The 24,069-nt window shown below is 40.5% G+C and overlaps 1 protein-coding gene and 1 pseudogene across 2 annotated transcripts in view; one reads left to right on the top strand and one right to left on the bottom strand.

Annotated features, from left to right (window-relative positions):
• The first annotated feature begins 3,749 nt into the window (after positions 1-3,749).
• HELB (DNA helicase B) overlaps positions 3,750-24,069 on the top strand; it is a 36,447-nt gene continuing 16,127 nt past the window's right edge. The window contains exons 1-9 of one of the 2 annotated variants that reach the window (XM_024576414.4): positions 3,751-4,003; positions 5,379-5,789; positions 6,646-6,815; positions 8,639-9,517; positions 12,591-12,765; positions 14,384-14,525; positions 16,437-16,591; positions 22,899-22,980; positions 23,342-23,401. In XM_024576414.4, the coding sequence (XP_024432182.2) occupies positions 3,820-4,003; positions 5,379-5,789; positions 6,646-6,815; positions 8,639-9,517; positions 12,591-12,765; positions 14,384-14,525; positions 16,437-16,591; positions 22,899-22,980; positions 23,342-23,401 (2,258 nt within the window). In that variant the 5' untranslated portion in view covers positions 3,751-3,819. Of the gene's footprint in view, positions 4,004-5,378; positions 5,790-6,645; positions 6,816-8,638; positions 9,518-12,590; positions 12,766-14,383; positions 14,526-16,436; positions 16,592-22,898; positions 22,981-23,341; positions 23,402-24,069 lie in introns of both variants that reach the window. The other variant, XM_045184619.2, reaches the window with a different exon arrangement.
• LOC123478271 (transcription factor BTF3 pseudogene) lies at positions 20,110-21,538 on the bottom strand (annotated as a pseudogene).

The following is a 24,069-nucleotide window of genomic DNA, read 5'->3' as shown; positions in this document are numbered from 1 at the left end:
GGTGTAACCTCCATGCCTCTTCATTCACCTTATCCAACACCAGCCTCTGCTCATCCTCCGTAAGCAAGATATTTAATAAGGTTTGTATGTCTGCCCAATTGGGATGACGGATGGCAAAAACTGATGCAACCAAATCAGTCATTTTAGCAGGATCATCTCTATAAGAAGGGTTTCAGCTTTCCCAGTTTAACAGATCTGATGTAGAAAACAGAGTATGTGCCCATAATATCCAGCAGGCTGTTCCTCTGGCCCTACTCCCACTGGAAGTCTCCGCAAAGGACATTGTCCTGCCTCGGGAGGGGCCCTTTCTCCACCGATTTGGGTTCCCTGACTGGTTGCAGATGCTGATGCCAGTTCAGGCGCACTTTCCCAGTTCCCTCAGCCAAGTAGATCCCCTGGGGCTGTGGGAATTCTGAGCAGCTCGCAGCGGTCACAAAATCTAGATTTTCCTGGTCCCTCTCCTCTGAGCTTCTATCTTTCACATGCAAATTCCCTTTTCTCTGAGCCATTAACTTGTTTTTTTTTTTTCTCATTCTGCATCTTTATCATGTAAACTCAAAAAAAAAAAACCCACAGCTTCTAGGTAAGGCATTTTGTCCCACTTTTCTGATTTTTGACAAAACAACTCTGGTTACAGTATAATACAGTAATTTAAAGACCCATTCAGTGACCAGTGCTCTCCTGAGTCTAAATTATACAGGACACAAGCTGAACAATATTTAAATAACACCACATTTGCTCTAGTTATACGTTTATAAGTTGATGAACTAGCCAGAACTCGCTCCAATGGGCTATTTCCTGGAAGGGAGGCCTTCCCCGCCCCCCCCCCCCCCATTCTACCAGACAGCGAGTGACCAAACCAAATCAAAAGACATCCTTTTTCAAACAGAGCTCCTTCAAACAAAGGGTATCCAAACCAAATCGGATGTCATTTTTTCAAACTGAGCTCTGTAAGCCAGAAAGGTACCTTTACCAGATGAACTAAGTTGTGACTCGGGATTTTAACCTGAACCAGAAAGCGCAACGATTCAATCAAATGTGATAAATGACAAGAAGTGCGGGAATGAGGGGGAGAATCCCCAAGTGAAATCACTTGGCAGCTGCTTGGGATTCTCTGAATCCAAATCCCCGGGACCTCTCAGCCCAGCCAGCCAATGGGACTCCCCATCAAATACTCAGACTTAACCGCAGAATCCCAAAGTCTGTCCCGGAACGGAGTCGCCAAAATATGAAACCAGAATACACTGGCATTCGGGATGCCTGTCACTACTGAACCCAATAAGCAGAGACAGGGATTGAAACTTTATGGGCGCTTTATTCAGATGACCAGCAATCTGAGTAGATCATGGGTTCATACCCTAACAGACCACCTTACATTTTCTTTCCAAGCCAGCGTTTTTATCACAGAGAACAAAGTGCGGTGAGGGGTTTTGAAATTTAGGGAAAATCAGATTAAACAACTGCAGTATTCTTGCCCTGGGCAGTTAGCTGTTCCCAGGGGTGGGTGGCCGAATGGTCCTCAGTCTCTCCCTGGAACACAAAGGCCCGGATGCCTCCAAGTAATCCCCAGGTGGTCATCTTTAGCAGTGCCCCAGGAGGTCGGCTGTTTTCCCAGGAGCCAGGATGGGCCTTATCGGTAGGATCTGAAACAAAAGCTTTAACATATGCATTACTTACTAGGTTTGTAACTACCTTAAACTAAAATTTTTCAACTCTTGAGTCCCCAATCACTGTATGAACAGAACCTTAACTTCCGGAGTGCTGTCCCCAAATCATCACGTTGGTAACAAGGATATCCTATGTATACACACATAAGTGACCTGGATTTGGGCAGAGAACAGCTTTCAGTTTGGATGTGCTAAGGGGCATCCAATAGTGGCATCTAATTACTAGTTGTTTGCACAGGTGGAGATCAGATTAGAGTGTTGGCTGTAAACAAAACTAAGTATTCTCTAACCAAAAAGGATTTATCTGGGAGAAAGAAAGGGTTGTTATCCAGTTTGTGCATACATGGAGGGCCAGAAGGTGAAGAAGATAGAGAAGAAGCATGAAACCCCATTTTATAGAGAGGAAGAGCAAGTTAAGGGGAGGGGCTGTTACAACCACAGAGGTCTGTTGTAAACACAGAGGTCTTCTGGTAGGGCTTTAGTGATTGACACATGTTGTGAGAGCTCACACCGCAGGCCTGCCCCACCCCACCCCACCCCTCAGTAGGAGGTAGCTGACTGAATAGGTGAAGGATAATTGAAGGAAGGACTAGAGTGAGAAGGTGCTTAGGATGGAACTCTGGGGAATACCAGTACTTCAGAGGCCAGTGGAGGAGTCCAAGGAAAGTATACATAGCCAGAGGCAGGAGGGACACCTGAGAAGACAAATCTCAGGTGTCCCTCCAGAAATCTGAGTGTTACAAGAAGAAAACTGTTATCAGTGTCAAATACTGTTGACAGAGGGGGTAAGATAATAGCTAAAAGGTATCCACTGGGTTTAGCAACAAAGAGACCAGTAGTGTGACTTTTGACCCAGCAGATTCCATGTTGTAGTGGGAACAGCCACTGTGAGTGTTAAGGAAGGGATTCAACCTCATACAGATGATTCTTGGATACACTGGTGGTTTGTGAGCTGCAGCAGAGCACTTTTCTTCTCAAAGCAACAAACGAGGACATTTGTACCCAAAGGACAAAAAAAGAAAAAACAATACAATGTTAATAGTATTTTCTTTTGTAAATTTTTCTTAAACCTTTGGTGCTGGCTGTTGTTTATACTAGAATCTGTTCTATAAGATGCTTTTGGATTTAGCAAACAGTATACGCTCAGTTATTTTAGGTGTAGTATTGATAGAATAATTTCATAATGAACAGTGTCAGAATTGTAATTGTAGTAAATATTTTAGGTGTGCCTCAAAGAGCATGTTCAAACAGTATTCCATCAAGTATGAGAATCACAGCACCAGAATAACTGTTTAAACCACTGTCCTTTCTCTCCTGCTTTGCATCCCCCATCCCCATCTATACTCTGGGCTAAGAGTGGATGGATTCCCCCCACCCTGCCCCACTGTAAGCAGGTAGCAGCTTAAAGAAATTTGGGAGACCAAGGTGTACTTACTGAGAAAAAGATGAAAAGGACTTTGAATGTCACCCAATTCAGTGGCTTCCAGACCTGGCTGGGCATCAAAATAAATAACCTGGGGCGCCTTAAAAGACAAACCCCTGGGTCCCTGCCCTAGATCCAGATTCAATGGGTAGAATGGAGACTGGACAGCTGTACCCTGAATAAGTGCCTTTGAATTGATGATAGAAATTCAACTCCTTATGGAAACGGAGGCCCAAAGCAGTCACGACTAGCCAGAAGGGTCTCAGGATTGGAGATTCACTGTTTGGTGCTTTGGCTGGTGGCCAGCCGGCCTGAAGGGCACCTGGCACTTTGTTTTGGGGGCTTAAGGGAGGACTTGGTTTTCCCGGCTCTCTGGTCTCATTGGACGTGGCCTTTCTCCTCGATTCTCTCTCCTTACGAGATGTCCTGGGCTAGAGGCTCAGCAGGTGCCACACCTGCCGCTGCCCAGAGGGCTGATTTCGTCCAGGCCTGTGGTGGACACTCAAGCTTGGTTACCCCGCGCAGCGGAAGAGCGCCACCCCTCTCCGCCTGGCACACAGCCCGGCCAGCGGCTGGGGGCGGGGCTTCGCTGCTGCCCCGCCCCTCCGCGCGCGCGCCGGCGTACCGGGAACCTGACGGCCTTGCAGTCGCGGACCTGATTGGCTGATGGCGGCGGTGAGCCCGGCCGGGGTTTTCCTGAGTTTGGGTTGACTTTCGGAGAATTGAGTTATGGCCACTTCGAGTCCGCGGCTGCGGGAACTCTGCGGACCCCTGCTCCCATCCAAGGCCCTGGTGGAGGAGAGCGATGACTATCTGATGGAAGACGTGGAGGACGAAGATACGGCGTTTGTCGATGCCGAGGAGCTCTGCAGTGGGGGCGTAAAGGCTGGCAGCCTCCCTGGGTGCCTCCGAGGTGAGGAAGTGCCCGGCCCCTGGGGCTGGTAATGGGAGATAAACGAACTGCTTTCTAGTGTGGCCCTGTCCTCGGTGAGGCGCCCCATCGCTGTTAACAGGCTTGCCCTGGGACGGCCTCGCTGTTTTGTCCAACTTAGGATAAAATAATATTAATATAATAGCAGTGACTTGAGCAAATGCTGTGTGTTAGGCTTGTGCTGACGTGTATTATCTCATTTAATGTTCGCATCCCTTTGAAGTAGCTTTATAATCGAGGATATTTATAACAGTGGGTGTTGCGCCTGTGTTCACACGCGGAATCAGGGCCTGGAGTCAAATATGGGATTATTTTTCAGCTGCTTAGAAAACACACACACCCAAGAAACACCTTCAAGGCATTGTTGTGTTAATAATATTGATATCCTTGTTTACCTTGTGTTGTTTCCTTTGCTATAGATTATACTTATGACTGCTATTTAAGAATATTTTAATGTATAGACCAGTGCTGCCCTGTGGAATTTTCTTTAAAATAGTCTTGTTTTATATTTGCGCTGTCTAGTACAATAGCCACTACCTACATGTGGCTGTTGAGATCCTGAAATGCAGCTAGTGCAGCTGAGGACCTGAACTTCAAACAGTCACATGTCAGTGGACAGCACAGGTTTAGAAAATCTTTAAGTATCTGTGGAGGGTTTAGTCATTTATCCTAAAAGTATCAGTGACTGGCTACCATGTTCCAAGCAAGGTGTTTGCTGCTGGGATACCCTGGAGAGAGAAGGTGATGAGGTTGCTGTCCTGACGGAGCTTACTGTCTAGGGAATGAAACAGACATTCTTTAAATAATCACAGAAGTAACTATAATATTACTCAGTGCTCGGAAGAAATAGTAAGGAGTGCTATGAGAGGTTACATTCATGAGATTCAGGTAAGGCTTTCCTGAGGAAGTGACAGTTAAGCCAAGGTCTGTGGTAAACAGGATAAACAGTAAGGAGGAGGACATTTAAGGCAGATGGAACAGCTTATGCAAAGGCCCTGTGGTGGGAGGGGCCGTGGCATTTTTTAGAAACTGCAAGAAGGTCAGTATTGGCTGAAGTCAGAGTAGCGGAGAAAGGACTGCTTTTAGAAGCGGAACGGCAGACTTTTGCCAAGCACCATGCTCACCTCTTGGAGTACAAACGCTAATGAAGCATTGTTTTCTAGAGGGCTTACAGTGTGGAGGAGGGACACAGATGAACAAGTGAGTGGAATATAGACACTCTAATAAATATCTGTACAGGGTGCTGTGCGTGAGTGTGTGTGGGGGGAGTGCGGAGAGTTAAAGAGAATAGTGGATTTGATAAAAACATTGGGAGAGAGGTTTTAAAATACACTAAATTAACTTTTTTTTTTTTAAGTTGTAATTGCTGATGAAAACACTCAAGAGCAGTGTGAAGTGTTTGGACGTTTTCCATTAACGGGTCCTTGGTGGCGAGTGAAGGTGCAAGTAAAGCCTGTGGCATCAAGGAACTATCACGTTCAAGGATTTCCGTCGTACTTTTTACAGTCCGATATGTCACCACCAGATCAAAAAAGTATCTGTTCCCTCTTTCTTAAAGACTGTGAGGTCTCCAGTGACACTAGAAATACATTTTTAGCATGGGTAAAGAACACATCAGGCTATAAAAACCTCAACTTTGAAAATCTTAGGGAAATATTAAGAAAGTTCCACAAAGAACATGGGAGGAATGGTCAAAAACAATCTACACAGGCTGAACAGGAAGAGTCCCAACCAGGTCATGAGAGGCGCCTTCCTGTGGAAAACACAAGTAGGTGTGATTTTTATCATCCAGTTTTAGTGTAATTGAGAGACTTAATGACTTAATGTGTTTTCAAATATTGCCACTGTGTCATCTTGGCATAGTATTCTTTTTAAATTGGTTTGATGAAAATGTGTATATATTGCCTCTGGAGTATATTGATATTCCTGGTTCCTCATCTTTACTGTGAAGAGATTGGATGAGATGATCTTTAAGCTCCTTTCCATTCCTTTTCAGCTCTAAAACTATGGTTCTCTCTAACTTTCGTGTACATAAAATTACCTTGAGGTGTTAAAAAGTTAAGTTGTCAATTATTCTATTTAAGAAGGCAGAAGAGAAAGGCAAGCATATTAGTAATCCATTTTGGAAAAGTTTCAGTCCAAAATGATTTAAAGTAATTTTTAATATGGACATTCACATATGTGGAATATTTCAGGTGTTATTTCAAATAAATCTGGCAGGACATCATCAGATGACTTTAATGATGAAAGGATCATGATTACAGTAAAAAAGTGATTAAAAGGTTAATATGTACATTATTTTTTATGTTTAATTTTGAATTTATCTTTATATCATTGAATCAAGAATTCTATTCTTATTATTTGCAAGCAAAATGACGCAAAGGCTAAGAAGTGGTTACCTAAGCATTTAAAGAATGTAAATATTGGTGTTAAATACAATGAAAACTGTCTCAGTACGAAATAAATTGTTGCAATGTCAATTTCCTTGCTGGTTAAAGTAAATTTATTAATTTCTCTTTGATTTGCATTTCTCGAACTGGTTGTACTAAATGAGAAAATCCATCAAACCAGTTATCCTGAGCTCATTTGTGTGTTTTCATTTGCTCTTTTCTCATACCCTGTAGTTCCATTTATAAGTGTAATGACAGCGTTGCAGTTTCCAAAGATAATGGAATTCCTTCCAGTTCTTCTGCCTCGACACTTTAAACAGCTCATAAGCTCAAATTCTAAAGATGTGTTGGGAAAGATAGAAGAGATTTTAGGTACGCATCCATGGAAACTTGGATTTAGTAAAGTAAGTAGAACATTTGCTTAGCATTTGGTAATCTTATATAAGGTGAGATTTCTTAAACCTGACAATTTTTGCATCTCTTTTAAAGGAAAAAATTTGTATGGACCTGTGTTGATCTATTTTTCTTTGAGTGTTACAACTAAATATAAGTTCTTATGCCTCTAGCTCTTATGCAATCAATTTATAAAGGAAACAAAATAACAAAATAAGTGGCATTCAGATTATTAGTAACTTAGTTATATAATTTAATATGACAGAAATCTTTGGTAACTTAGTTGCCATTTGCAACTTGAGCATAGATCTCATTGAAGACACACGTTTTTATGAGTTTGGCAAATTCATTCTGCTCTGCAACTCAATCCCCCACTTTCCTATTGCAACTTTTGAAAACTTTCCCTGTTCATATGGTATAGAATGATATCATTTGATTTTTTTATTTGGTTCCTCAATTGTGATTTATTACAATAATACCATTTGTAAACGACTCCACGTCTGTCATTGTAGACCAAGAGTAGTAAAGTGACACTGTGAGGTTCCAGTGGCATTGGAAACTAAATGTGGCACTTTAATTTGTCATTAAATTTCATTTGGCAGTTTTCCAAATGAAAATACAATTTAAAAATTCTAATATAATTTTTGTATCCCCCAAAAATGTTTACAGACATTGCTCCCCACCTAGTTTGAGAAATACTAGAATAATAAATTTGTTCCCTACATCAAATGACTATGATTTCTGTATGCTTTGGAAAACAAAATTCTGGAACATTAGATTATTCAGCTATATATAGTTCCTCAGTAGAGGAGAGAGACAGAGCAATGAGCATTCTAGTGGGAATGCTCACTAGCAAGTGGGAAAAGGGGGCTTGAAGTTTCCTGTTCACCATCCAGAATAAACACTGTTACTGAGGTATTATATTAATTTGCTAGGACTACTGTAACTAATGCAGACTGGGTAGCTTATATAACAGAAAGTTACTTTCTTACAGTCTGGAGACTGCAAGTCCAGAATCAAGTGTCAGCAAGGTTGGGTGTTTCAGAGGCCTCTCACCTGGCTTGTAGCCTTCTCGCTGTGTTTTTACATGCACATCTCTCTGTCTGCGTTGGCTGTGTTCTAATCTTCTCATAAGTCATATTGGGTTAGGGCCCACCCCAGTGACCTCATTTTAACTTAATTACCTCTTTAAAAACCCTGTCTCCAAATATGATCACATTGTGAGGTACTAGTGGTTAAGATTTCAACATATGAAATTGTGGGGGTGTCGGGGGGGCACAATTCAACCCATATAAATATGTGTGGAGCTGGTGGATGACTGTTAGCATTTGGGCAGAATTACTGCGCGCAAAGAAAACTAAAGAAGCCAAGAAAATGAGGCAGTCACAACATACACAGAGTTTAACGTAAAGTTAATGTCATTATGGTACATTGTGTTGCTTATCTGAATCCTATTTATACTGATTTAGCCAAAATCGATGAACCAAATGTGTACTATAACTTTTTTCAAAGATGGAAAGGGGAGAAGCATAGGTGGAAGTGATGGTTTAGAAGAGAGAGATCTTCTATAGAGAAAGACTTTTCATAGTAGGGAGTTAATATGGAGGGTGGGCGGAGGTAGGAAAGGGTAAAGAGGGTCATATATATGGTGGTGGAACTTTGGGAGGTAAACACACAATAAAATATACAGATATATTTCATAGAATTTAATTGAAATACAGGTACATGTCTCCTAGGACTTAAAAAATCATTAATAAATAACATACTATAATTTTAATAATGCTCATTAACATTTATAGTTTTTATAAGGCACTTGAACTTTATTTTCTTAAAGATAACCTACAGAGAATTGAAGCTTTTGCGATGTGAGGCGAGTTGGACAGCGTTTTGTCAGTGCGAGTCTCTTCTCCAGCTGATGACTGATTTAGAGAAGAATGGATTGATAATATATTCTAAACTGAAGCAGCTGTGTCGAGAGCATGGCCACACGTATGTAGAAGAAGCTGACTTGACTTCTCAGCTGTCAAGCTGTATGTCTTTTCATGATGTTTGGCAGTCTCTGCAGTTTTTGAAGGATATCGGTGTGGTGACAAACAAGAAGACCTGTATCTTTCCTTATGAGCTTTACCGGGCCGAAAGAGACATCGCCTCTTTAATAGGTGCCCTGATGACGAGGCCTCCGTGGCGTTTGCATGTCGACGTCAGAAAGGTGCTTGCATCTCTTCATACCAAAAGACCCGAGGATTCAAGAAGTGACGATACACTGAACGAAAGTACACCTGATGAAACAAGATTAGAAACTTGGGAGGACATTCTGAACACACAGGGCAGTGGTGGCCATATCTGGGATAATGGTGAAAATGAAGATAATGCAGAAATAGGTCAAGGTCAACTGGACCAGGACCAGGTGGCAGCTCTGGAAATGATCTGCTCCAATGCTGTGACAGTCATAAGCGGGAAAGGCGGTTCTGGGAAGACCACAATTGTTAGCCGTCTTTTTAAGCACGTAGAGCTCTTGGAAGAAAGCGAAGTAAAAAAAGCTTGTGAGGACTTTGAACACGACCAGGATGTACCAGCAGAGTGGATTACCTTCAGCCAGCAAAGTCTGCTGAAGTCAGACAAGGCCATCGAAGTTTTACTTACTGCACCTACAGGAAGAGCAGCTGGTTTGCTGAGAGAAAAGACTGGTTTTAGTGCTTACACACTGTGTCAGGTAAAACCTTCTTCATTCTTTTCTCGAGAGAAAACTTTTGCTTTAGAGACAAACTTTACTTACTTTACTTTTCATTTCTTCCTGACAACAGTCAGTAGGTATTTATGGAAAGTCCTCTGGATCCTTGCCCTGTAGTAGTGAATCATTAATGATCAGTGTCTCTCAAAACAACCCATCTGTAAACTGTTGCTGATTGGCAGTGAGGTAGGAGCTGGTGCCAGGAAGTAAAGCAGTGTAGTGCTTCTTTCCTTGAGAAAGTCTTATGAAAAAATAAGTCAGCTCAACTCAAGTGTATGTTCCATGTTGTAGTCGTTTTAAATGCCAGCACAAGCTCTGTTTTGAGCTGGACTGGTTACATGTGTGTCGTAGTTCACAGACCCAATTTTAAAAGCATTGGAGTTGGAAGGAAAAGGTTTATATTTTGTAGAGTTAAAGCTCCATGAAAGTGAGAACTTCGATCATCTGGTTTAGTTTTTCACCTTCACCTACAACTGTGCCTGGCAAATAGTAGTCACATAATACAGTTTTCAAATGAATTAATATGCATGAAAAAATAGTTTGGGCTGTAAGTAAGAGTCATGAAGTTTTAAACTTGTAAAGTGTGGTAGAGGTTCGTCTAGCCCTGACCTCCGTTATACAGATCAAGGAACTTAATCATTGGAAGACTTCTGAAGGAAATAACACTTACAGGAAAGGCCTTTCCAAAAGCGTAGTGTGTATAGAGGGTTTTGAAGTGACTGCATTAATTGGAATTAAGTCTGTGTATTGCAAAATAATGGAAATTAAATTTGGTTTAGACAGGAAATTTGAGCTTTAAAGTTTGTAAAGTATTTTGACATCTCATTAAATCCTTGATAAACCAGTGAGGGGTCAATGATGCTACCTCCGTGTAACCAAACTGGCCGTTGAACTTGAGGGGTATTACACGATTTGCCCAAGATCTTCACCAGGCGCAGAACTAGCACTTGGATTCAGGTTTCTGATCTCCCAGCTTGTTCTTTCCCTGGTGACATATTTTCCTTTTGTATTATAGACCTTGAAACTTCACAAAGAAGCTTTATTGGTCTTGGTTTACAGGGGAGCCATTTAGATTACTAAGCAAGGGAGTAAAATGAAAGCAGTTTTAAGGAAGATTACATAGAATTACAGAGCCACGAGCCACCTCAGAAATTACTTTGCCCATTACCTTAATGTGTCACATGAGTGAACGCAGACCTGTAGCAGTTGAGTGCAAATCATTGTGGAAGGGTCTTCGATCAGTTAATGATTTCTCTCTATTACACTTTCACGTCTGATGAGTGGGAAGGATTGAATTAGGAGAGGAAAGGCCAGAGAGGGATCATTACTAAATTTCATCTTACGTTCCAACTCTGATCAACTAGTGGTGTCTAAACATCTGCTTGGGATGCTGGGAGAACATTTCTGAAGTCCCCTTTAGGCTCAGAAGAGAGTAAGGGCAGGGCTGGCACTTGCGCCACTGACTTACCGTCCTCGGGGTAGGGTACCAGACTCAGCGCATGAAAATACAAACAATCTTGAAGTAGAAATAAGTACCAAATATTGCACTGAACGTACTAAAAGCCCTGTGTTTTTTATCTGAAATTCAACTTCAGTCCTATGTTTTGTCTGGCCATCCCATCTTGTGTTGGTGGGTAGGGGACACGGCTGTAAGGTTAGTGGAGGAATCTAGTTTCTCGTAGATGTGGCCTGTATTGAGCTGGTGGCACTCAAAATACAAGGGAAAACGTTAACCAGTCATTTCTAACTAATGCAATACATAAAATAAGAGAAGGGAAACACTTAGCAGTGATTCAGATGTTCTATTGTGAGACAGGTTTTTTTTGCTTCAGGGGAATTGTTACATTTGGGTGGGAAATAATGAATGCTTTTACTTAATAGACATGTTGAATCTAGTCGCAGTAGAAAACTTAAATAAATTGGTAGTTACAAAATAGTCACATGGATGTAAAATATAGCACAGGGAATGTAGCCAATAATACTGCAAGGACTATGTATGGTGCCCGGTGGGTACTTGAAATATTGGGGCGATCACTTTGTACAGTACGTGATTGTCTGACCACTATGCTGCACACCTGAAACTAATACAAAATAATATTGAATATAAACTGTAATTGAAGAATAAAATTGAAAACAGATATGTTACCATTTAAAAAATATATAGTATATGTATATTTACAAAATAGAAATATTTCTGGAATGATAGAGACCTAAATATTTAACATTATCTGGCTGTAATTTTACAAATTTTTAAAAGATTTTTATTTATTTATTTTTAGAGAGAGGGGTAAGGAAGGAGAATAAGAGGGAGAGAAACATCAATATGTGGTTGCCTCGTGCGCGTCTCTTACTGGGGACCTGGCCTACAACCCAGGCGTGTGCCCTGACTGGAATCAAACTGGCCAACCTTCGGTTCACTGGCCGGCACAGCACTCAATCCACTGAGCCACACCAGCCAGGGCCCTCATCTATATTTTTAAAATAGGAAATATTATTACCTCTGTAATATATTGTTACCGAGTTGTTGATGGTGGTGGGTTTTTTAAAAGTTGGGAAGTTAGGGAGTTTAGACTATTAGAAGAAAAAGTAATATTTTCGTAGTTAGGATGGGAAGGCAGCACTTTTATTTCCAGGATGGAGTGTTATAGTTGGGAGACGAGGAAGACTGAAGTGGTCGCTCAGAAAGAAGGCCAAGGTTTATTTGGGAATGGAAAAGAATAGGAGCTTTCTCTGGTCAAAAGGAGTAAGGGAAGGGTTGAAATTTTTGCTGTGAAATAGTGATATTTGCAAAGCTTGTTAAACACACTTAAGCAGTCATTAGGAAGCACTTTTTAGTATTTGATTTTTTTTTGTTTTTAGATTTATTTATCTTTTTTGTATATTCATCTCTAACATTTGTATTCTCTTTCTTTAACCTTTCCCCCTATGTTATTAGACTTATACTCCCTTCCTCCAATTTAAGAGTTGTTTTAAAATAACATGTTGTAAATGGTTTGTTTGCTTTTTTTTGTAAATTTTATAACCTGAACTTAGAAATGCAATACTTTACTTGTAGGTCAACTATAGCTTCTATTCATGGAAGAAAAAAGCGAACACGAGCAGTCCATGGAAATTTTCTTCAGTTAGAGTTCTAGTTGTGGATGAAGGGAGTTTGGTATCTGTGGGAGTCTTCAAATCCGTGTTAAATTTATTGCTTGAGCACTCCAAACTTTCTAAGCTTATTATTCTCGGTAAGTTAAAATATCGTTGGAATTCTAATTGTTTAGTTCAAAGCATTGTGGTTAAGCGACTGTTTGTTCAATTTCAGTATTTAATGTCCACATTTTACAGGTGGGAAGTCATTTGTCAGAGCCCATGCTAAAACTACACTGAGTTCAATTTGACCACTCTCTTCAGCAGTTCGGGTGGTTCTTAGTTTTGGCCAGGGTATTAACAGGCTAGGATGTGAATGAAATAGAGTCGAGAGGGGTTACTGCTGATCTCCTAAAGGATGACTATTAAAATGGTAAAAGTGTCACAGATTCAGACTAAGTCAAGATACCGATTAATTTGGAAATAATAAAATATCTGGATTATAAACCTTAAAAGTATTTTTATGATTTTAAGCTAATAACTTAAATTAGACCTCACCAGTCTCTTTTTTTCTTTTCAATTTTAGTGACATTCAGTTAGATTCTATTGGGTATACTATTCTGAAGATTATATGAGTTAATGGAGAAAAAAATAGAATTGCAGTGTGAGAATCAAATTGTATATAAGTAACTTTTTTAGATATTTGAGGATATTTTATAAATAGTTGATTCTGCCCTGTCTGGTGTGGCTCAGTGGATTGAGCGCTGGCCTGTGAACCAAAGGGTCACTGGTTCCATTCCCAGTCAGGGCACATGCCTGGGTTGTGGACCAGGTCTCCAGGAGGGGGCATGTGAGAGGCAACCACACATTGATGTTTCTCTCCCTCTCTTTCTCCCTCCCTTCCCCACCATCTAAAAATAAAAATAATTTTAAAAATCTTTAAAAATAAATAGTTGATCCTATTAAAGGCTTAAGCATTCTCCCATCTTTCACCCAGAAAACAGCTTTTCTTTTCTGTATTGTTGGCTTGTTTGTTTAAAGTAATAAAAAAAAAAAAAAGAGTAAATCATTATATTACATTACTAGAATGTATCTGTATCAAGTGCATTGGATTTGTTTATTTTGTATTTTGTATGTTTATTTTATTTATTTGAGGCTGTAGATTCTTCCATGTTTGGTAAGACATTGAGCAAGATTGAGTCAATACAAGCTCTCTGAGGCCTCTTTTTTTACACGTTGGCCAAAATATATGTCCTTTAACAGTTTGCCTGTGGTTATTGGTATGAAAGAAGTTTGATTGAAATTTTACCTTGTTGTGTTATTGCTAATTTTTATATCTTGTTTAATCTGAATGGTACTTGTTTTTTTTTTAAAGATTTATTTATTTATTTTTAGAGAGAAGGGAAGGGAGGGAGGAAGAAAGTGAGAGAAACTTCAATGTATGGTTGCCTCTCACACACCGCCTTACTGGGGACTTGGTCCACAACCCAGGCATGTGCCCTGACTGGGAATTGAACTGATGACCCTTTGCTTCACAGTCTGGCACTCAATCTACTGAGCCACACCAGCCAGGGCTGAATGGTACTTTTTGTTAAATATTTTTAAAGACAATGTTCTCAAGTCATTTTAAACAAAGATTTTGGGGGCCTTTTTTTTCTCAGAGTAAGTTTGTTTTTATAATTATGGCATATATCAGTAGGAAGAAATAAAAGTAATTCCTAAATTTTAGGGCCCCAGTTACCTAAACCTGCTGTATCTATTTCCCCCCCCGTTCAGGTGATATTAGACAGTTACCCAGCATTGAACCTGGTAACTTGCTGCAAGATCTTTTTGACACTCTTAAGTCAAGAAAGTGTGCTATTGAACTAAAGACAAACCACAGAGCAGAATCTGAGCTAATTGTGGACAATGCTACAAGGTAAAAATATAAACTTTTGTGCTTTCTCTCTGTTGTATTAGAAATAAAAGTTTAAAAATACATAATAGTTTTTGAATTAGGGTGATTCAGTGCAGAACATTTACTGTGCCCTTTCAGCAAACCTATTCTGTCCTTCAGGTACATATACACACAGCACACACATTTTGCCCTACAGTTAAAAAACCAAAGTTAGTATTTTCTATTATTGGTCCAATAATGCATTTAAGAATAAATATGTTTTCCTGATTTAAAAAGTGTACGTGTGAATTAAAGTCGTATCAGGCATAGAGACTAGAATACGCCCAAGGGGAACAGGGACTTAGAAACGAGTTCAGTAGAGTTCAAAGGAGAATTGAGGGAAAAGATTACCCATAATTTTTGGAAGAGAGTCCAAAGCAAAATAAACGAGTATGACATTTTCCTTCTTGATGAATTTTGGTGGCATCCATGACACACGAATCTCCTTTAAGCAGTAAAGAGCACTTCTTTTCCCTTAGCCTTTGCCTCAGTCTTCAGAGTGGTCTTCTGTAGTAGATGTGATGGGGCCTCAGCGTACGAAGAGACTGTTTTAGTCATTGAACAAAACTTACCTTTGTCTTTGACTCTCTTTTACAAGATGTTTTTCTTCTTGAACGTTTCCTTGGTTGGATATTGGCAGAAACTAGAACATTAAAACCTGTTTTCTCTATGTCCTTGTCTACCCTGGATAGGATAGGGGTAGTAGAGGAAGAATTGTTAGGAATAGGGTAGATGATATAGGTATATATTAAAACATTAAGAAAAATAATGCAGTCGGATGTATAATATTCTTTTCCTGTAACACTTCTGCTGATTTTGGGGATGTTGGTAGATGTTTGGTCATTTTCAAGCCTAAAAATCTTAGGAGAATCTAAAGCACATTCGAGTTCTTAGAGCTCAGTTTTATCTGAAATTTAGGAATGCCTTTCAGTAACTTTTTTGATACCATTTGGGCTGAGCTGTGCTTCTTTCATCACTTCTTCTTAATCACCATCACCAAATATTCAATGACAGAAGCACCCGAGTGATACCAGGGAAAAGCTCCTTGAGATAGAAATATGTTACACGTCCTGGGTCAGAAATAGGAAATTTGTGGTGATTCTCAGTGCCCAAGAAGTTAAATCTGGGATATTTCCAGCAGGGACAGCCTTCTTCCCTCTCCTGCCCTTCCCTTCACCTCCACTGGGAAGGGTTGCAGATGCGTGGTGGGGTGCCACTACCTTGGTCTCCAGGGAGTCAGTCATCTTCCAAATAACCAAGGAGAGACTCCATTATGTCAAGGCACTTTCCCCTCACTCTGTTTTCTGATATAATTTGCTAATCTTGGGAAATACAAGAACTAAAGAGGGATGCGGAAGAAATAGAAGCAAAGAAAAGATGTGGATATTTGCTTCAACTGGGAAAATGAGGCCGTACATACGATATACACAGAAGAGGGGAAAAGAAAGAGTAAACCTGTGGATAAGGCTCCAAAGAGTGCAAACTAATTTAAATAGAAAAGGATCTGGAGCCAAATGGGCCCAGATTGATGCCTAGTTCCCCTGCTTCCTACCCCTGTGGCCTCGGGCAACCCACTAGAGTTGACTAAGTCTCATGTTGCTCACCTGTGAAATGAGGCCGTCACTTAACCTTGTATAGTTCTTTCGCCATTTGGAGAAAAGTAGGTCAAGTTCTCACAATGGTGCTTAGTAAATTCCCTGACAGTTTTTTCTAGTGCTTTAATTTGCTAATTCTGTTTTAAACCTCAGTTGCTATTTATGTGTATATGGGTAGTCTGTTTGCCCTATTTATATAATAACAGAAACTAATTATTGTAATGACATTATCTCTGATATCATGAAGACATATTTTTGGATATTAAGGTTCTTGGTGTATGATTTTATCTTTTTCAAGAATCTCAAAACGCCAATTTCCAAAATTTGATGCAGAGCTGACTATCTCTGATGATCCCGTATTCCCTGTCTCAGTACAAGATAAAACATTTATTTTTGTGAGACTCCCAGAAGAGGATGCTAATTCTCAGTTATCAAAAAATAATTACCAATCTCGTAAGTATGAACTTCTGTGTTATGTAGGGTTAAGTATTTCAGTTTTGTAGTATAGTTATTAAATCAAGAGTTATACTTGTATTTGATGGTACAGATAGATATGTATTGCTAGTAAAAAATCAGGCACTGAAGATAATTTATTAATCATCAAAAGCAGATTACTCTAGAATTTTGTAAAAAATAAGCTCTTGTCATGTACATACTAAGGGCTCAATAAATATTCGTTGAGTGAATAAATTAATGCAGATGATTAGTTTAAAATAAAGCAAAGCTCCAGTAATCCAGGTTCATTCAGGGGAAAGCATGTCATAATGAAGTTTTTTCCTTCATAGAAATTGAAAAAGTAAATACATTTGTTATTTTGAGTATATTTGTGAAACAAAATTAATGGCTGTCAACTGTTGCCAAGTTGAGCCCTAACATTTCTGTCCTATTTCTTATTAAATGGACAAGCACTGTTTCTAACTAAGGGTGTTAGGGAGACACCAGGGCAGGCTTGGGTGAGAGCGTGGGATAGGAATCTTCGCCCTTCTGCGTGCGATGCGGGTCACGTCACTCAATCCTTTGTAGAGGGGAGTCACGTGCAGTGCTTCTGGAGCTGTTGTGAGGGTTAAGGGCGTTCATCGATTTTGAGGAATTATATAAATGTACTTTTTGATAAATAATAGATACTAAATTATCTATTGCAAATGAGCCTAAATAGATTGAACCTTTTGATCTTTATTATAAATGTACTTAGCAAACTTTTAAAAATAGTGTAATGGTTTACTTAGAATGGAATTAGTGAACATTTGAAAGATTGTTATTTGAGAATTCATTGTAGTTGCCACAGTTCTTTTTTTCTATAATTTTTATTATATTGTGTTGATTATGCTATTACAGTTGTCCCACTTTTTCCCCCTTTGCTTCCCTCCACCCAGCACACCCCCCATCCCTTAGGTAATTCCTCCACCATGGTTCAAGTCCACAGGTCATGCGTATAAATTCTTTGGCTATTCCATTTCCTATCCTGTACTTTACATCCTCATGGCTATTCTGTAACTACCTATTTGTACTCCTTAATCCCCTCACCTCCTCACCTACTTTCCCTTCCCCCCTCCCATCTGGAAACCATCAAACACTCTTTGTATCCATGATTCTTTGTTCTTCTTGTTTGGTTAGTTTGTTTTTTAGATTTAGTTGTTGACAGGTATGTATTTATTGCCATTTGATTGTTCATAGTTTTGATCTCCTTTTTCTTAAATAAGTCCCTTTAACATTTTATATAATAATGGTTTGGTGATGATGAACTTCAGTCTTTTCTTGTCTGGTAAGCTCTTTATCTGCCCTTGGATTCTAAATGATAGCTTTGCTGGTTAGAGCAATCTTGGTTGTAGGTCCCTGCTTTTTCTTTGGTTATTTCTTACTAGTGCCTTCTAGCCTGCAAAGTTTCTTTTGAGAAATCAGCCAACAATCTTATGGGAACTCCCCTGTAGGTAACTAAATACTTTTCTCTTGTTGCTTTTAAGATTCTCTCTTTATCTTTAACCTTTGGCATTTTAGGATCTTCTGATCTGTAGTCAGATGCATATCCATTGCGCCACTGGCCTGCACCTACCTTTGGCATTTTAATTATGATGTGTCTTGGAGCAGGCCTATTTGCATCCATCTTGTTTGGGACCTTCTGTGCTTCTTGGACTTGCAAGTCTGTTTCCTTCACCAAATTAGGGAAGTTGTCTTTCATTACTTTTTCAAATAGATTTCTAATTTCTTGCTCTTTCTCTTCTCCTTCTGACACCCCTCTGATGAGAATGTTGGACCTCTTGGAGTTGTCCCAGAGGCTGTTCATACTATCCTCATTTTTTTGGATTCTTTTTTCTTCTTGTTGTTTCTTCTTGATTGGTTGTTTTTTGATTCCTTGTGTTCCAAATTATTGATTTGATTCTTAGCTTCATCTACTCTACTGTTGTCTCCCTGTAAATTGTTCTCTATTTTGATTAGTGTATCCTTCATTTCTGACTGAATCTTTTTTATACTGTTGAGGTCCTCACTAAATTCCTTGAGCATCCTTATAACCAGTGTTTTGAACTCTGCATCTGATAGATTGCTCATCTCCATTTCTTTGAGGTCTTTCTGTGGAGTTTTGAGCTGTTCTTTCATCTGGGCCGTGCTTCTTTGTCTCTTCATTTTGGCAGCCTCCCTATGTTTGTTTCTATGTATTAGGTAGAGCTGCTTTGACTCCCTATCTTGGTAGCATGGCCTAATGTCTTAGGTTTCCTGTAGGGTCTGGTGGCATAGCCACCCTTATCACCCAAGCTGGGTACTTGAGGTGTTCCCTTCATGGGACCTGAGTACACCCTCTTCTTATAGTTGATCCTTGGTTGCTGTTGGCACATCAGTGGGAGGGATTTACCCAGGCCAGTCAGGGGCAAGGTTTGACTATGACCACTGCCCACCTACCTCTGCCCTCCGTGGAGGATCAGCTGTGCAGGGGCAGGGTGGTGGTGCTTTGACTTGGTCTGTAGCTGTCCACTGGATGTGCTGGCCCTGGGGTTTCCCGGGTGGTGCAGACCAAGGTCAGCCTCCACCTGTATTTTGCCCCAGGCCACCCTGCCTGAATTGTAAAGCAATCTGAGATGGCTGCTACTTGTGCTGAGCTTGGAGATTCCCAGGCAAAATCAAGATGTGAATCTAGGCTGGGTACTGAGAATGCTAAGCCTGGGGCATAGGGGTTGGGGACTCACTGAGGTTCAGCTGTTGCTTGTTTGAAAGGATTTAGGAAGTTGTCAAGCGAAAGCCAAAACCAGTCATTATATGGAAAATCTACTGTTAACAGCTGTAAATTGGGTGGGACCTAGTCTCAGGGAATTACGAGGGCAGGGCAATCGTGTTAACCAGGTTGATGGAGTCTCAGATATAACACTGCTTATCAGCTCTATGGTTCTGCCTGCTTTTCTCTCTGGGAGGAAGCTGTCCCTCAGTTCTCACCTTGATGCCAGAAACTTCATTCCTCCCTGTGTGCCACTGGTGCCTTCCAAGCTGCTACCCCGGTGCTGGAGCTCAGAGGGAGTGAGTCTGAATAAGTTCATGTGGAGGTTCTCTAAACTCTCCATGAGTTTTTTCCACAACTCAATCCCTGCTGGTTTTTGCAGCCAGAAATTGTGGGGGCTTATCTTCTGGCACTGGAGCCCTGGGCAGTGGGTCCTGATTTGGGTGGGGCTGGGACTCCTCACTCCCGAGATATTCCTCCCAAATTTTTAATCCAACACACATGGTTGTGGGACCAGCCTGTTCTGTGTCTCTCCCCCTCCTACCAGTCTGATCCATGTGGTTTCTTTTATTCTGTAGTTGTCAGACTTTCATTCAACCCAATTTCTGTTGGTTCTGACTGATGATTGTTTTATATTTTAGTTGTAATTTTGATGTTGTTGTTCGAGGTGAACCATGTCTGCCTATGCCATTATCTTGACCGGAAGTCCTAATTGTCATAGGTCTTAGAGGTGTATCATTCCTTCTTTGCTTTCACTCTGTGTGTGAAATTAAGTGACATAGGACTTTATCTTTAAGCCTTTCTCCTTTCTGTATGTCACCAATCTCAGTTCCCTTGGGTCAGCATTCATTCACATGTTACAATATCCCCCTTTTTGTAAACCTTGGTTTCAAACTTTATTCTCAGCCTTCTTCAGCTTAATTAGGTGCAAAGAATGATTGGCGTATAAGCAAACACTGAAAAGAGCTGCAGCGTCCAAGGGGCTAGTAGGGCTTACAAATATCAGAGATCTGTATTTTATCAGATCCAGAAACAAAATTTGAAAAAGCAGTCATAATATAAAATAGCAGCTCCCAGTAACGTCTTCACATTCATCTTCTTCAGAAGTTGACTCAGTTCAGTTTGCTTCATTCTTGGAAGTCTCGTCAAAATTCTCCACGAGATCTGGGACTTCATCATCATCCTTCTCTCCTGTAGCAAGTGGCGCTTTCCCGTCCACAGAGTGTTCGGGCAGAGCTTCAGCGCGTCCCCTTAAACTAGTCCGACTCTGCGACAGGCTTATTTAACACGCTGGGCGGCATTTCTGTCCGCTGACGGCCTGTGATGGTGAAAGTGTTCGCTGCCAGAGGTGCTTGAACTTTAGGCTTGTTAAAGTGGGTCACTCTTGTTTTGTGAACATATTTACCTCTTCAAACCAGAGATATGTGTATCCCTAACTTCCTGAAGGAGGACTGAAGTTTTTTATCATCTGCTCTCGCTGTTCTGGGAACCACCTTCTTTTCTCTACGAGCAGTGCCGTTCCCACCAATGCACACTTGTGCCTGCAGTTTGCGAGTCCCTCTCGGTTCATGGTAGTTTCTTTCATCTTGCTGGGGACAAAGCAGGGCTGAGTGGGGGACGAGGGTTGGCACTCGGGGTCTTTGGCAGACCAGCTGAGAATAAGCACCCCTTTTTCTTTGTAATACATAATCTTCCATGAATGCCTTCTGCTGTTTTTGATTATAGAAATAATTTATATTCCATAAGATAGTCAAATGATACAGAAGTGCTTGAAGTAAAAATTAACATTTCCCTGTAATCTTCCTTTTGCCTCTCCCTCAAGACAACCCTGGAAAGGTCAGAGACATAGTAAGGGCTTGGTGTTTCACATCAATTGGGTTATAGGCTGCATGCTGTTTTGTGATTTTTTTACTAAACACATTGTAAATAGTGGATAGATATTTATTGTCACAGCCTAGTTAATAGTAGGTACTGGTATAGAGAAAGGAAATGAGACTTAGATGGTTAAGAAACTTGGCCTCTTTGCCACTCCATTTAGATTTATCTAAAATTCGGTTTGCTTCTTTCTGGCACCATTCTTTACATTAATGAAAATGTACTTAAAAAATTGTCTCTCTCAGAATGGTAGCAGAGCTTCACTGATGCTGTTTTCCTTTCTTCACTACAAATTTTACCTGGAAAATTAGTCTCTTCTTTAAGAAAATCGAATAAATATTCATTAGAGAGGCCTATAGTACTTTTTCATTAATTAATTAAGTTGTTGAGTAAATTATTCCCAGTATTGTGGAGTACAAAGACCTAAGACAGGCTTCATAGCCTGGTTAGCATTTTAGAGATGTTAAAACGTGAGAAAATCATTAATCTTAGAATTGGTGAAATCCAGTGTCCATGTTGAGATACTGTACCTATTATCAGCGAGATGCAGGGTAGAGAGACTGAAAAAGTCGAGGAGCAGAATAGCAGGATCCCGTCCATGTAGAAGCAAACAGTCTTCTTTGGAACCTTTGGAAATTCCTGTTCCGGAAGACCGGGGGTTGCCTGGGGGTGAGCTGAGTGTTGGCCATTTCTTGGTGATAATCCTCCCTTCATCTGAAAAATGAAGTGCCCAGCTGGCAACTAGTTCAGTCTTCCCCAAACAGGGCATCACAAGGCCCAGGCTTTTTCATTCTCCTGTGATACCCCTGCTGTGAGGGAAAAGCACACAAGCCTGGAATGTTCTCAATTTTTATAGCCCCTCTCTTTGCTGAGACATGTTTTCTGTTTTGTAAGATTTTTGAGAGAGGTGAGAGGAAGCCCGCTTCTCCGTGCTCTGAGGAAGGACAGGCTGTGAGTGCAGGTCAGCAGTGTTAGGGATCTGAGCTCTCTCTGCAAGAGGAGTCCAGCCTCCCTGCTCCATTTGGAAAGTTCCTTTGGCTTCCAAAAGCCTCAGTTTCACATTCATAACAAGGGTGTAGTGGTGACAGTCACTCTGGGCATAGTCACTGTGGGAGGGGACGCTCCTGCGGCGCTGGGCTAGCCCTTTAGTTACTGAATCCTGTGGGGGGGAGGGACACGGCTGGAGTGGGAGTGGGCCTTGTGGTGTTTGGGGAGTAACTGTCTTCCAGCCATTGTATAAGTATCTCAGTATTTTATACTGGTGTGTGCCCACTAAATAACTCATGCCTCGTGCGAGTGCCGTGCGGATGAAATTAAATGAAATAACAAATTATAACTCACTTCCTCTAGTGTCACCAGGACTTAAAGAAATCTTGCATTAGTGATTCTGTTACATATTTTATGCTCTTGTTTGTAGTTTAAATTCTGCATTCACAAGCCATCATTGAACACGCAGTGATATAGTACAAATGAGAAGCTGTCCTGTCTGTGGCCGGAACCCTTGTCTTCATTTTCTCTTCTGTCGCTCTGGCTGATGTAGGGAATGTGGTTGATATTCCCAGGGTGAACTTGTATGAACGTTTTTCCGCACCCGTTAGCAGGAATTCTGAACTTGTTTCTCCACAGAAACAGTGTTGTAATTTGGTGCTTTTCCATGTTAATTTTTTTCTCTTGAATTGTCAGATTTATATTCTGCCGTTAGCACTTTACTCAAAGAAAATGACCTACAGCATGCAGAGACATCACAATTTATTGCATTTAGAAGGTAAAGCATTTGCAATATTTTAATGTAGTTAATCTAGCTTTTAAATCTTATTGCTTATTAATATAGATACTGTTTGAATAAGAGTCTCTTCTAGTTCATCACTGTTAATCTCTCTTGAGGTATTTCTTTGTTACATGTGCAGAAGGCAGTTTCTAAACGGAGCTCTTTCTACAAAATGGTATCCAGTATTTGGAAACTCACAGGAAATTGGAATGGAAGAATTGTTTATGTTAAGATCAAATTTACAAAATACTTCTTCTGGGAGACTTTTTATAGAACCCAGTATGTCATAGTTGTTGATTACAGAAATGCACACTAAACAGGTACCATTACGTGACCCTTGCGTTTTTACGTGTTTCAGGCAAGACTGTGATGTCATCAACGTCTGCTGTGGCAAGCACTACACAGGCCACCTGATCAAGTGAGCACCGCGAACCGAAACTCTGGGGGCAGTCCTTCCCTCGTTCACTGCTCTTTGTTTGTTTGGACATTTATCACTGTAGCCACATATTTAAAAACCGTTTTTTCTCATTGGTGAAGATGATCTAGTCAATTAAATATAATATATATTCTTAGGAATTGAGTTTTTGTTAAGAAAAATAAGGAATGAAACTTTCCTTGTGGTTTCCAGGTTGGCAAACTCCAGCTTCTCCAAGATGAGCGTGGGGCATTCAGGAGCATTTTTCAAATTACGATATCTGTGTAGTGTCTCCAAGAACCTTAGCAACAGGATGCCCACAGAGAATACCATAGTGAACATCAGTCAGAGAAACACGAGTACAGAGAAGCCACTTTATTTACACATAGGGAAAATTAACTTACTTCCATTGCATTTCCCTGCACCTACTATTTATTAAGTGCAGAGAACCCAGAGAAATGTTAATTAAGGGAAGACACACACACACACACACACACAAATAAATGTTAGGTAGCCTAACACAGGGTTAAAAAGCACAAGATTAGGGCCATGCAGTCTGGGTGTCAGTGACTGTGAACTTGGGCAGGTAAGTTCACCTTTCCATGTATGTAAGAGAGGATACTTCCACAGAATTTCCTCATAGGGTTGTAGTTAAGGATGAAATGAAATAA

Source organism: Desmodus rotundus, chromosome 3, assembly GCF_022682495.2.
Source record: "Desmodus rotundus isolate HL8 chromosome 3, HLdesRot8A.1, whole genome shotgun sequence".
NCBI lineage: Eukaryota > Metazoa > Chordata > Mammalia > Chiroptera > Phyllostomidae > Desmodus > Desmodus rotundus.
Note: the sequence above shows the minus strand (reverse complement) of the source record. Positions and strands in the feature narration are given on the sequence as shown.